We start from the raw sequence: 14,223 nt of genomic DNA on the forward strand, positions 1-14,223 counted from the left end.
TTAATGCATGACTCATTTAAACACACAGCCACAAATCATTTATTTAATTGAATAAATGTATTCCAGCACTGTTTGATTTAAATTCTGTTTGGGATATTGATCTCTATCACAGGATTAGAAGGAAATTATGCCTTATGTGTGTAATAAATTCCTTCTTAAAATACAATATCACTTTTAAATGTCATGTGTTTTTAAAATAAAAAGATAATTTTTATAAAATATTAACAATATTATTAGTACTGGAATAGTACCATTACTATTATAGTGCAAACCCCAAGAAAATTGCACAAAAAATATGGTAGACTTTCATACAAAAATAAATTGTAAATGCAGTTCAGAATCCAAAGAAAGAAAGAAATTACAAATGCACTGCAGAACTCAAAGACAGAAATTATAAATGCAGCACAAAACCCAAAGAAAGTCACAAAAAAATATGAAGCAGGTTCTCAGAAAAAATCTTTTTGATGATTGAAAGCTTGAGGATTTAAAATTTTAATACACTGTGATTATTCACAAATTACTTAAATTCACAATTATGTTAATGTCTGTTTAGTAAGAAATACCTATATTTGATTTATAGGGATGATTTTTGTTTTCGTTTTTGTTTTTTTGTTCTAGTGCCTGCATATGCTTTTAAGCAAATAGAAAGTCTGTGTGATCCATGCTTTTAATTCTCCTCTCTTGCCAAGAATTTCATCTAAATTATTCTTGGAATATTTCAAAAGAGCAGGGGCAGCATATATGCTATTATGACCAGTCTGTATTTTGCCTTTTTGATCAAATAATGAGATGGCTAACTTGTTTAGAGAATACATATATTAGTTTCTGATGTTGGAAGTCATTAAATTATCTTAAGAAGGTAGATCATCAGAGTTGGAGGGGAAAGTCCCAACTATTGACAGCTGGTCCAGGCAGAAGATAGTCCAGAGTCAAGGCAGTGGCCTTGACTCAATTAGTCACAAGCCGAATCAACTCTAGAACACGCGTCCTGTGCCTTTGGCACTATGTTGACTAAATGGTTATTATAGAGGGAGAACACACCTGTTTAAATAATACAAAACACCCATTTTGCTGGACTGGAGTTATAGCTCAGTGGTAGAGTGCTTACCTAGCATGTGTGAGGCACTGAGTTTGAGCCTCAGCACCACATAAAAATAAATAAATAAAATAAAGGTATTGTTTCCATCTACAACTAAAATATATTAAAGAACAAAAACACCCATTGCTTTTACATCTGCTTTTTCCAGGTACAGGGCCTCAAGGAGGGTGTCAGCTATGTGTTCCGCGTCCGAGCCATCAACCAGGCTGGTGTTGGCAAGCCATCTGACCTCGCTGGCCCTGTTGTGGCAGAAACCCGTCCAGGTGGGCATTTACTTTTTCCTTAAGAATTATCTTGTGTGGGGATGTAACTCAGTAGTTGCATGAGACCCTGGGTTCAATCTCCATTACTGCAAAGAAGGAAAAAGATCCATCTTCTCTGTGTAGGGTACTAACATCTATCTTAACTTTCTATTCTTTTCCTGATTTTCAAAATCATCAGTGTGTGCTATCTAAGAAATTGAGATATATGACCTTAGCGTGTGACCATTTATTTCTTCATAGGCACCTTGGAACAGGGATGAATGGGGTTTGAAGTGTCCAGGGGCTTTTTGGTTCACCCCTAAGAACAGAGCAATTCAGGCCAGGGATGTAGCTCAATGGTACAGTACTTGCCACACATGTTCAAGGCCTTGGGTTCAGTCTCCAGCACTGCAAATAAAATAAAATAAATAACAGAAATTGTGAATCAAATTATGCCTTTTGGACTAACTCTTCCAATCAAGAGTCCCTGGGAAATTGTTTCCATTATGTCCTGGCCATTATGTCCCATAAGATACGTCCAATTATAGGGCAAGCTGAAATGACCCAATTAACTGGCACAATCCTTAAATGAACTGCAGCTATTAAGTTAAGCCAAGGGTCAGTAAACTTTCTGTGAAGGACCAGATAGTAAATATTTTTTTTTGCTTTATAGATATATGATCTCTATCACAACTACTCAGCTCTGCTGTGGCATGAAAGCAGCCATAAATAATACATAAATTTATGAGCATGGCTGTATTCCCATAAAATTTATTATGTGCATGATGTTTATGCATTATATAATATCATGCATTTTATGCATTATAAAATTTGAATTCTATATAATGTTCCCATGCCTTGAAATATGACTCTTCCTTTTATTTTTTTCAACTGTTTAAAAAGATAAAAACCATTCTTAGCTTGTGCATCATGCAATAAGAAGCAATAAGCCAGATTGAGCCCACAGGCCATCGTTTGCTGACCCATGGGTTAAACTAACAATGGTCCTGTCTGAATGATCTGCAGAGCTGAGACAACCCTTGACTTGCCAGACTCAGGAGATGCTGTGATTGGACAGGAGAAGACAGTCTTACCTTTATGTTGAGAACAAAGTTTATAATGCTTATTGCCCCTATAGTTTCAGGTCATTACGTAATAATAATTATTTCTTTTTATCATTCGGTCTTATCATTTTTAAAGTTATGTATTTCAGTTCATTAAAGTTACATAAAAGAAAGCACTGAAAAGCAAAATAGGATTTAAAAAATGCTAACCAGGACTGGGGTTGTGACTTAGTGGCACAGTACTTGCCTCCCATGTGTAAGGCACTGGGTTCGATTCTCAGCACCACATATAAATAAAAAAAATAAATAAAGGTCCATCAACAACTGAATAGTTTTTAAAAAATGCTAACTAGTTATTATTGTTTATATTCATCCTAATTCAAGTGCTTTCAATTTAATCTGTCCTTTTTTTCAGAACTGAAATAGACAAGGAGCAGATACATAATACATAATGTAATGTTTACTTTTCCCATGAGCAAAGAAAGTAAACAGAGGAAACTCTACTTTTACTACTTGTTACCAAAAAGTGTAAACAAAGTATACCCTTTCAGGAAGCATCTGCCTGTATCATCCCACTTCTACATAACTGTTTGCAGCTACTCTTAAAACTAGTTTGTAGATATGAGTCTGACAAAAGTGACTTTCTTTACAAAAGTGTGGCAGGTGTCTGGACAAAGTGCCACACTGTGTGTAAGTAACCACTGCAAAATTGAGAAAGCAGAAGAAAGCTAGGGACAGCTACACTGGGCTCAAGGAGATGTACAGACACAAGGACATAAGCTCCTGTCCTGTGGGGATATTAAAGGTGCCAAGTGGACATGTGTGAGGACCCAGGGGCAGTGTCCGCCCTCATAATAACAGCGTTTAGTTTACTAGATGAGTCAACTCTTCCTAGTCTAGTCATGGGTAAATCGAAAGCACACTGTAAGCTGTAGATTCCCAATCAGATTAAAGAAAGCACAAATTGATTTCTTATTTTCTCATCAGTCGCCTCAGAATGGCAGATGACCAGGCATAACATTAACAAGTGTCATCACTAGGGAAATTCTGACACCAGAAAAGGATCTGCTACTGACCTTCCGGGTGAGAGTTTTGTTTCACTCATCTGGAATACAATCCCCAAAGTCATTTTTGTGGCCATTCCATTCCCAGAATATAACTCCAAGCTGCAGCTCCAACCAGGGGTAACACTAAGCAGCACCATATTGATCCATTCAGGAACCACTGGCTCACAGTCTAGGAAAAAATCCTGACGCACACAGGGCCAAAATGCTTCCCCATGCAGGAGCACCAAAACTCCAGTGATGCTGGGCTTATTTTATGAGCAACAAGCACATTCTTTCTTGCAACATGTATTTCCTAAGTTCCTTCTGTTGCCAGGTGCTGTGTGGGCCTTGAGGGTAGAGTAACATGTCATCATTACTGCATACTGGTTTACAATCTTGTGGCAACATCAGAGTTTACAACATTGTATGATGAGAGAGCTGGGATAATATAGTCTCCATAGCCAAATAGACTAGAAATCAGGTATCAAGGTTTTCTGAGTCCCTGTGAAAGCATATATGTAATCTAAAATTGACTATATTTATCAATTTTATTAAATACCGGTAGATTACTTTTTCTCATGTATTTATTTTATGTTAGAATGGATGGAATATAGGGGCATGTTATCAATTTCAAGATTTGGATTGTGGAACTTGGAACACTGTTTCAGAGGAACAGTTTTTTCTGGTATCCAGTATTAAAATTTCAGGTAGAAAATACAGCTTATTGTGTAACAGCAAACCACAAATACATCTAACGAGATACCTCAAGTGTAACTGAATTCCACTTAAAAGTTAACTTAATCCACTGGTGGTGTTAGGATCACTGGACTCCCTTTGAAGTCAAAGATGATGTAAGCAGATGTCCCCCAGCCACTGTTATAAAGTATGTCATGCTTTCCCATGAAATCCTTTAGATAAAGAAGCCTATAAATAGAATAGGTTGGAAAATATTTGGGGTAGATTTTTTGGTACCTAAAAGGACATTCTCTTCTGATATTCGATATTTTTAAAGCAGTATCTGTGATTGATTGCATCAGGTCAGGGGATGGATGGAGGTGGAGGCCAGGTGAGACAGATCGTATGAGAACAGAGAGAGAGAGAGAGACAGAGAGAGAGAGAGACCTGCTTTGCGTGGCAGGTGATCTGGAGGGCAGCAGGCTGGCAGTACAGGCTGCAGGTATTCTTACCAGAGAAAAGTGCAGTGGGCAGGAGAATCAGGTGATGGGCAAGAACCTGAACACCAGGCAGGGTCCTAAGAAAGAACTGGGTCACAGAACACTAGCACTTGGTCATGAGGAACAAGGCAGGTTAGGAGAATACACTTACAGAAGGAATAATGAGTTAGGATTGAGTTGACAACCCAGTGACAAAGGAAACTTTACAAACCCAGTGTCTAAAAATTGGTTGGCCCAGAACCTGGTAAGGCTAAGAAAGCCAAAATGTGCCCAGGGGCCATTGACGGAGTTTTGGAAGACTGAAGCAGGAAGCCAAGCCCAACTACTAGCGATGAGCTCAACTGGTCCTTTTAGAAAACCACCCTAATATCTGCTTACTAACAGATCTGTCGCCCACTCAGACTGTAGTTCTCAACCTCGGCTATAATTTAGAATCATGCCAGAGACTTCAAAAGTATTGCTACCCAGACCAATTAAGTCAGGATCTCTAAGGCTGAACCTATTTGTTTAACTCCTTGGGTAATTCCAGTCTGAAACCAAGCTTGAGAAATATGCATTAGACTCTGAGTTCCTTCCCAACAGGGAGCTGTGTCTTTTCTACATACATGCTGAGAGTCTGGCCTAGTACCTGTTGTATTAGATAGTAATCTACGAAATGAAAAAATAATGAATGACTGCTGTGGTTTAGCCAGTGAGTGTGACTCAGTTTTGTAGCCTCGGTATGTACACTTCTCTCCAGGCATCTTGTGATATGTGCCCTGGTTATGAAAGATGGGCTGGGAAAGAAACATCCAGTGGGGGCTATAGTGAGTCAGGCAGTGGGGGCTGTAGTGGGGGCTGTAGTGGGTCAGGTAGCAATCCTCACCACAGAGCAGCTCAGTACATGGAACTGATTAAGTAACTCACTTCCATCTGCTTTATTCTTCCCACTGTTTAGGTTTTTCTAAACAACAACAACAACTCCCCCCCCCACACACACACATACACACACACCATGGAGAAGGACAAATAGCTAAAGCATATAAGACAATATATTAGTGCTGACATAAAAGACTTTAAACAATATGAGACCAAAAGCCTCATCAAATTAGGGAATGAATAGGAATGCAGTTTACAGAGATTTTATTTCAGCTTTTAAAGTCTATGCTTTTAAAAAAAAATTTAGAAGAGAGAAAAGTAGGGCAGAGTTAGTTAATTTTCAAAAAGCTCATATTAGCGCTGGGCCACACCTTAAGGCATTTTCACCCTGGGGGTTCCTGGCTCCTGGAAGCCTGCTAAAATGGCTTTTGTGCAATCAGATATTCCTCTGTGTCCTTATTTGGGATTTGTTTAGGGTTGAGCAGTTGACGAGGACAATTCTTATTAACTCCTTTGCAACTCAGAATGTCTCTTTCATTGAATTCTTCATGTTGTTGAACAGATTCGAAGATCATTTTGTAGAAAATCTAAGTCATGACAAATTTTAGTTCACTTTTCAAGCCCAACTTTGTGGGAGCATGGGATGGCCTTAATCTGGAAGGAATCCATTAGGATTCCTTTAGCTTGATAGCAGAACACCCAACTTGCTTCCTGCCCATTAAGTATCTGAATCGTTTTGTTCATACTTTAATCAACTGAGAGAATGAATCAGCCATGCATTAATCAATATTACCTCAGCTCTTGGCCAAAGCTCATTTAAATAAACCCTGGGACATTCCAAAAAGAAAATTTGAGAATGTTATAGCTATACTTTTCCTCTCAGACTTTCTCTCCAGAACTGTACAAATTTAATCTAAACAAGGTGATGTCTATAGAGTTAGCTTGCAGCATGATAAAAATGCCATTGTTGCTTTATAGGTAAATACATTGGTTTTGGTTTTTCTAAAGCATTTCTATAAAGGATCATCCATTTGAATATCATGTCTTTGTAAAGTTGCAATAGAATTTTTTTTTTTTTTTTTTTTTTTTTTTTGCCTTTTATGTATCTGGGACCCCTTACTTAAGGAACTATATTATTAATTACTCTTACATTTTAGTATCTGGGAAAAGTGGCTCTCCAGATGACCAACTCTACTTCCTCTTATTATATAAGGGGAAATCTGTTATCCAACATGTCCATATGAAAGAAAACTCCAACCTCATTTTTTAAATTGTTTTGCCTACATGTAAATTTTTCAAGATACCTTTTTGTTTTAAATTCTTGCTTCCTCAAATTTATTCCTTGTTGTCCCAGGAAATTTCTCTAAAGTATCTCCTAGGGCTGGGGATGTGGCTCAGTGGTAGAGGGTCATGGGTAAGGCCCTGGGTTTGATCGCCAGCACCACACATACTAAATAAATAAATAAAATGAAAATTCCCCAAACACCTTTTTTCTCTATTCATAAACCCAGGAGAAAGGAAGAGTCTACCTTTTTCCCAAAGGCAATGTCCATTTAATTTCCCATTAAAAGTGTTATGGTGAAATACTTGAATTACTGTCACTTTTAAAGATACCTTTATTCAAAGAACTATGCAAACAAATTAATTGAAACCAGACAGTAACAAAACTCATCAAATCTAAAAAATCATTTTAACAGAGTATGATAGCATTAACACTGTGTAATTCATGTGACAAGAAAGAAGCTGGAACCTGTCCCACTCATCATTTTAAGACAGTGACCTTGTCTTGTTTTTATACAATGATACTATTTAAAGTATATTCTTTACAGGGTTGTTATTTTGACTAAATGTTGTTTTCCACTGAGAATTATTGTGGAATTCAAGAAATATGTTTATATAACTAATATTTGAAATGTTTTCAATGAATTTGATTTTTTCAAAAGTTTGCGATTATCATCACTTTTAGAATGACACTTTAAGCCAGTTGACATGATTTGTTAAAGAGAAGTTCCAGCTTTGAAATCTGAGTCTAAAATAAAACAGCAAACCTATTACCATTAGAATATTTTCTTTGTGGGTACTTTTTTTCAAAAAGTTTTTTTTTTTTTTTTTAAGTTGGAGATGGACACAATACATTTATTTTATTTATTTATTTTTATGTGGTGCTGAGGATCGAACCCAGTGCCTCACATATGCTAGGCAAGCGCTCTATCACTGAGCCACAACCCCAGCCCATCTTTGTAGGTACTTTTATTTCATCTTGTTTATTTATCAAAATATTGGTGTCATGCTTAAGTTTTTTAAATATACATTTTTGTGTGTTTGTATTTATTTTTTGTTTTTTCTTGGTACTGAGGATTGAACCCAGGAATGCTTTACTACTGAGCTACATCTCTAGCCCTTTTCATTTTTCATTTTGAGACAGGGCCTCTCGAAGTTGCTGAGGCTGGCCTTGAACATGAGATTCTTCTGCCTCAGTCTCCCAAGCTGCTGGGATCACACGCATATACCACCACACCCAGCTTGGTGTCATGCTTAAGTTTAAGTTTCAATAAAATAAACATTGCAATGTTTTTTTTAAGTTTATTTGACATATTTTATCAAGAAAATCTTCACAGATAAGGAAAGCTCTCTAAGGTACTAGCTGACGTTGTGGCTAATCTCAACCTCTCTTTGTCTCTCCTAGAAGTTACTTAATTTAAAATTACAAATTTCACTCTAAGCCTATAAAAAATTACTACATTCTTTTCTAAAAATATAAATGATCACATTTCTTATGCTAGAACTCAGCAGTAAGGTCATGAAGTAAGACTCATAGGTTGAGATAAAAACACATATATTGCTTGGAACTTAAAAATACTATGTTTCATTTAAAAAGGAAAATAGATAACATCTTTTGTTTCACTTCATATTTTCACAAAAGATCATCAATTACTTTAAAATTTTTTTCATTTTCCAGGATGCTTCATGGAGATAGGTTTATATTTTTCTCTCAGTGAAGCAACAACTAAGCAGGGCTGTTCTGTTCTCCAAGTGACTGAATCAGGCCACTCAGAAACCTGAACAAATTATTGTTTTAAATCCCAGTTGTCCTATACTTTAATGCTTTAAAATTTCATTTTAAGACTCTTTGATGAAATTATTTAAAAATAGGTTATGCATTTCAATAAGTATTTCTCAGTCTCCTTGGATGCAGTCCACTGAATCATACTTACCTTTTCTGTATGGCTCAGAGCCACAGTAGTAATCTTATTTATGGAGCAGTATTGCAATAAGTGATATCATTAAGGAATGAGATGCTATTAGTCGCTCTAACAAATAATGTCTTTGTGCCTGTTTTTTAGTTTTTCTGTTTGCTCTCTTGATCTCATTTTCCTTACAATGATAGTAGTTTCTTACTTTCTTCTCATTTTTTAGTTTAATTTGCTGAGGGAAACCAACAAATTAGGCCTGTTAGAATTTTCTCCAATGAAGTATAAATAGATTCCATGTGAGGAGCTAGGGAATTCTTCAGTGTGTGTGCAGGACACTAGCAAGTGGACTTTGTCATATCAGCACTAGTTTAGAGGCATGTTTTCTTATTTCTTGGTTTTGGGCAAGATTCCAAATGGGTGAGGTTTTATGGTAGAAAGGTTATCTACAAAACTGAGAAAAAGGTAAAGCTAATGGAATTGTCCATATTCTTTCACGTTTATGACTTCTTTGTTGACAGAAAAATCACATCTCTCACATTAGTAAAAATTAGGATTCTTAACCCAAGCAATATTTTTCTGTCATAAACTGAAGTCATGCCTTTAACATAATAAACAGCAAGCATATGAATGATTCACTTCCTTTTAAGAAGGATTACAGATAAGATAATGAATGATTAATATGAGCAATTGGTTCTGCTTCCAAACTAGATATTATGCAAAAATCAAGGAAGATTTAGTCAACACCTATCACTTCTTTCCTCTTCATAACAATACAGATAAATTAAAAAATCTTTGATTTATATTCTCACAGCATCTCAGTCATACAAACTGTGTGTTATAACACTAAACCTCAGTACTTTTCAGTGTTCATTTTTTTCCCCTTAAGTTTTATTTATTTTATTTACTTATTTATTTTGGTACCAGGGATTGAACCCAGGGGCACTTAACCACTGAGCTACATCCCCAGCTCTCCTCCACCCTTTTAAATTTTTTTTTATTTTGAGACAGGGTCTCACTGAGTTGCTGAGGGCCTCACTATGTTGTTGAGGCTGGCTTTGAACTTGCAATCTTTCCGCCTCAACCGCCTGAGCCACTGGGATTACAGGTGTAAGCCGCCACACTCTGCTCTTAAGTTTTAATTAATAGTGCTTAGTCAATATTTATTTTACAATCAAGGAATATGAGGATTAGTCATGTGTTATTAGGAACAGAAATAAAACATGGTCTGTAACTTACTATGGAGTAGATTAAGCCCTTTACAAGAAACATATAGTGAATGTTTCACTTAAGGAACAATTGAGGTTTTAATTGATCATTATTTCGGGTTATCCATGTAGCCAAATATGAAAATCATCCTATTCAGGTTTTTTGTTTGTTTTTGCAGTGCTATGGATTGAACTCAGAGCCTTTCGCATGCTAGGCAAGCACTCTACCACTGAGCCACATCCCCAGTTCCTGTTTGTTTTTTAAAGAAATTAAAAATCTGCTAGAGCTGGTGTTCACTAAGTTTTGCATGTGCTAAAAATCACTTTGTGGAGGTGGATAGTTAAAGCACACACTGCCATTAATAAGAATACTAATAGGTCATCTGTTAGACTCAGGAACCATGATCATGATCCTCATGCTACTTATGACGTGGGCACACGTTTCCTTTTGGCCTTCCCATTAGAGGACTTCTGACACCTTTTTCCCACTGACAAGTTTTATTGGATGGTAGACCAAGATGTTGGACTCCTGTAATACAATCTGGAGGGAAAACATCACTCCTTTGTGAAACATGTATTGGAAGATTTTTTAAATGTATTTTTAAAAAGAAAACTAAACCTTTCTGTGACTAATTATAATTTTTCTAATGTACTGAAACAAACCAAGTTCAGGCTGACAACTGAATGAGTGTATAAGTTTATACAATGTTTTGCTTCTTTCAAACTGGATTTAGGCATAGATGTGAATGTTTCATATTCTGTACAAACTCTTTTTGAATTGCTATATTAGAGATAGGTGCAATTTATTATAATTCTCAAAAGACTAAAATAACTCAAAACACTAACCAAATTGTTTTCTTTTCAAAGTCCCACACCAGTCTTCTTGAAACATACTGGATCTCTTGAAACTCATTTCTATTTAAATTTTCATGCTGTTCAATAATAGTCTTTTCTAGGTTGCTGAAATTCTAATCCATAGAGGCATTTTTAGACTGATTCATGTTTATATGATCAACGTAGCAAGTTTCCATATATTTCTGTATTCTAAAATAGCTGACAAATTTCCAACATGTGTATATAGGCTAGTCTTAGTCTCTGTCTCCCCTTCAATTTCTCTTTGGTTTCTTTATCCCTTTCTATCCTTTCCTGGTGACTTGTTGGACATAGGTATTATTGAAGCAAAAGTCATAATTAGGACCTGATAGGGACCATTCAGTTTTCCTTTTTCTCAAGGCAGCCTTGTCCCCTTATTATAATCAATCCGCTCCCACAATTGTACCATCTGTCATATCAGCCAATTTTTACCAATTTTTACCTGGAAAAACAAAATGGTGTGGACTTCACCTAGGACACATGGCATATTAGTTTAAGTCCATGTTATAGTATAGGAGCTGAATTTTTAGGGCAAGAATGTCCATCTGCGGTGATCAGTTGGGGCTCTTTTCTTGCCAGGCTCAGGACCTTGCTTTAGGGTTGAAGTAAAGCATCCCAAGGTAAGGCATCCTTACTTGGTTGGTTGCTAACCACAAAGGATCAGTACCTTCTTTTTGATCTTCTAGGAACCAAAGAGGTTGTTGTAAATGTGGATGATGATGGAGTCATTTCATTGAACTTTGAATGTGATCAGATGACTCCAAAGTCAGAATTCACCTGGTCCAAAGATTACATAGCCACTGAGGACTCTCCACGATTAGAAGTTGAAAGCAAAGGCAACAAGTAAGGATTGTTTCCATCTTAATAATGGGTTTCCTTTTCCCTGTAGGAGCATGGAGTGCCTTCTAAAATTCTTGAAGTAAAATACATTTGATCAAAGAAAAGGCAAACTATAAACTTTTTTCCACTTTTTGCACTTAACATTCACAAGTTTGTTTGATTTTAGACACAGACTAGTGATAAAATTTGCCAAGTTAGAAAACATGATAAACTGAACCATTGATCCTTTCATTTTATCCGTGCTACATGTTATGTGCCAGACAAGGTGCTGGGTTCTGGGGATACCACAGTCACAGATTCTGTCTCTGGAGGCACAGAGATTATATAGAAGGGACAGTACCAGTGCTGTATAATAAATTCAGAAAAGGAAGCACAAGGGACAACATTAAAGAATCATCCAGAGTTACCAGAGCACATTCTGCACTATGGGAGAGACATTTAGGTTCCCCAGCAAGGCTAATCAGTGAAATTCTTTATGTGGGATGTGTATTAGTATGAAGCATGGCTTGGAAATGGGAGATTTGTACCAGCCCCACCTCCTTCACCATCTTCACCTGGAAAGAGGTCAGAAAAGTCTTCCAAATAGATATGACATTTAACCCGAGACACCAAGAATGAGGAAGCTTCAGTTCAACAAGGAGGAAAAGACAAATATTTCAAATGAAATGAATACCCATGAAGATGCCCCGAGGGGATGAACCATAGTCCCACAGTCCTGGCCTGGCCCCATTTCTAAATTTATTTTATTCTGCAGGACAAAATTGACCTTCAAAGACCTAGGGATGGATGACTTGGGCATTTACTCCTGTGATGTAACAGATACTGACGGGATAGCATCCAGCTACGTAATAGATGAGGAAGGTAAGTTTAAGACCAGTTCAGTCACAAGTCTAATGTTGCTTTAATTTCTCAATTACCCTCAAGTGACATTTAGTAGTTTAAAGTGTAATCGTTTTCTGTTTCTCCCTACAGAATTGAAACGTTTACTTGCTCTCAGCCACGAACACAAGTTCCCAAGTAAGTGTGTACTATATATTCACAGATGTTAGCAATCTTACCAGGGGGCAACTCTTGCAATAAAACCAAATGACAGGTCTGATAGGATCAAGAGAAGAGGCTTAGCCAGATGTGGTGGTAGCTGTAATCCCAGCTACTTGGGATGCTGAGGCAGGGGGATGGCAAGTTCCAGGCCAGCCTGGGCAGCTTAGTGAGATGCTGTCTCAAAATACAATATAATAAAGAGCTGGGAATGTAGTTTAGTGTTAAAGTGCCCATGGATTCAATCCCCAGTATCACACACACACAAAAAAAAGAAAGACTCTTGAGAATATATAATAGATCATACATCAGTAGCTATAGAAGCATCTCCTAGAAATGGTATTTTTTCCTTCTTGTTTTCCAGAGAAACTAAGAAACTAACAGAAAATATATCCTATGCTTTATTTCACAGAAGTGTCAGGATACAGGTGTTAAAATCTGAGCAATTAAGTCATCTTTTTGCCTACATATTTTGGAATCACTTATATATCTTCTAGATAAATTTATTAATGTCTTTAGGCATACTAATATTTTCTTAAGTGATGTTGACACTTGATAGAAGACGTGTACCTCCAAATAAAGACAATCTAAAGATAGTACCTACCACTTTATACTCTTGGAAAATAGGGTAAAGATGCCTTGGTCAGAAAAAGAATCCTTCTGAACTACTTATGTACCCTTAAATAAAGCACCTTGGACATGAAAGATTAAATTCACCAGTTGACACCTAAGAGAAGAAAAAGGAGACTGAAATAACACTCAGAAGCTTCCACTAGCCTGATAGGATCTCTTACCCACAGCTGGTAGTAAAGCATCCAGAAAGGCACACCCTAGAGTTTGAGAAAACAAATAGTAACAAAATGCCCTCATTCTTTTCAATCAACAACCTAAAAGAATTCCTTGATACTTAAAGATATTTTTTCTTCACTAATACAATAGTTTCAGAAATCCCCAAAGTTATATTCTTATCCACAATTATATTCTTATCCCAGATTGTGGGTGAAACTATATATTTGCATATGTACATTTTTCTAGAGAGATGATCTAGAGTGTTCTTCTCACTGGAGGCTGTGATTTAAAAAATAAAAATAAATACTGCCCTCGAACCTTACTTGCTCTTATATTTCCCAGTATTTTTTTTTTTTTTTTTGGGTATGGTGAGACTGAGCATTGGTGATTATGGGCCTCAGGTATAATGTTCTCAAGATGACTTTTGTTAAACAAAGCTACAGAGTGGAGTGCCTATGGATTGGTAATGCAGGATGCAGACTTTGTTCTGGAAAATCTGCCACATGGCATTAGACAAACCATTTTCATCCATATGCTTATCCATCATTAAACTGGAAACATAAAAGCCCAAGTGATGTTTTAAAAGTTAATTTTGAAAAATGGTGTGGAAGAGGTCTGGCCTGAATGCTCTTCCTTCTGTACTTTGGGCTCACTCTGTGAACCTGAGCAGCTCACTTCCATTTTCCTGGAGCTTGGTTTCTTTTCCAGGAATGGCTATCAGAGAGTTTATATCACCTACCACATAGAGCTCTCTCCAAGGCATGTAGGATGCTTGCGTTGACTACTTCTCTCCATTTCTA

At 36.7% G+C, this 14,223-nt stretch overlaps 1 protein-coding gene across 2 annotated transcripts in view; it reads left to right on the forward strand.

Moving 5' to 3' along the window:
* Positions 1 to 14,223, forward strand: part of MYOM1 (myomesin 1) — a 130,404-nt gene that overhangs the window by 89,131 nt on the left and 27,050 nt on the right. For both annotated transcript variants that reach the window (XM_079108287.1, XM_079108286.1), the window contains 4 exons: positions 1,248 to 1,362; positions 11,443 to 11,599; positions 12,351 to 12,457; positions 12,569 to 12,613. In XM_079108287.1, coding sequence (XP_078964413.1) covers positions 1,248 to 1,362; positions 11,443 to 11,599; positions 12,351 to 12,457; positions 12,569 to 12,613 — 424 coding nt within the window. The remainder of the gene's footprint in view (positions 1 to 1,247; positions 1,363 to 11,442; positions 11,600 to 12,350; positions 12,458 to 12,568; positions 12,614 to 14,223) is intronic.

Source organism: Sciurus vulgaris (genome assembly GCF_902686455.1).
Source record: "Sciurus vulgaris genome assembly, chromosome: 13".
Classification (NCBI taxonomy): domain Eukaryota; kingdom Metazoa; phylum Chordata; class Mammalia; order Rodentia; family Sciuridae; genus Sciurus; species Sciurus vulgaris.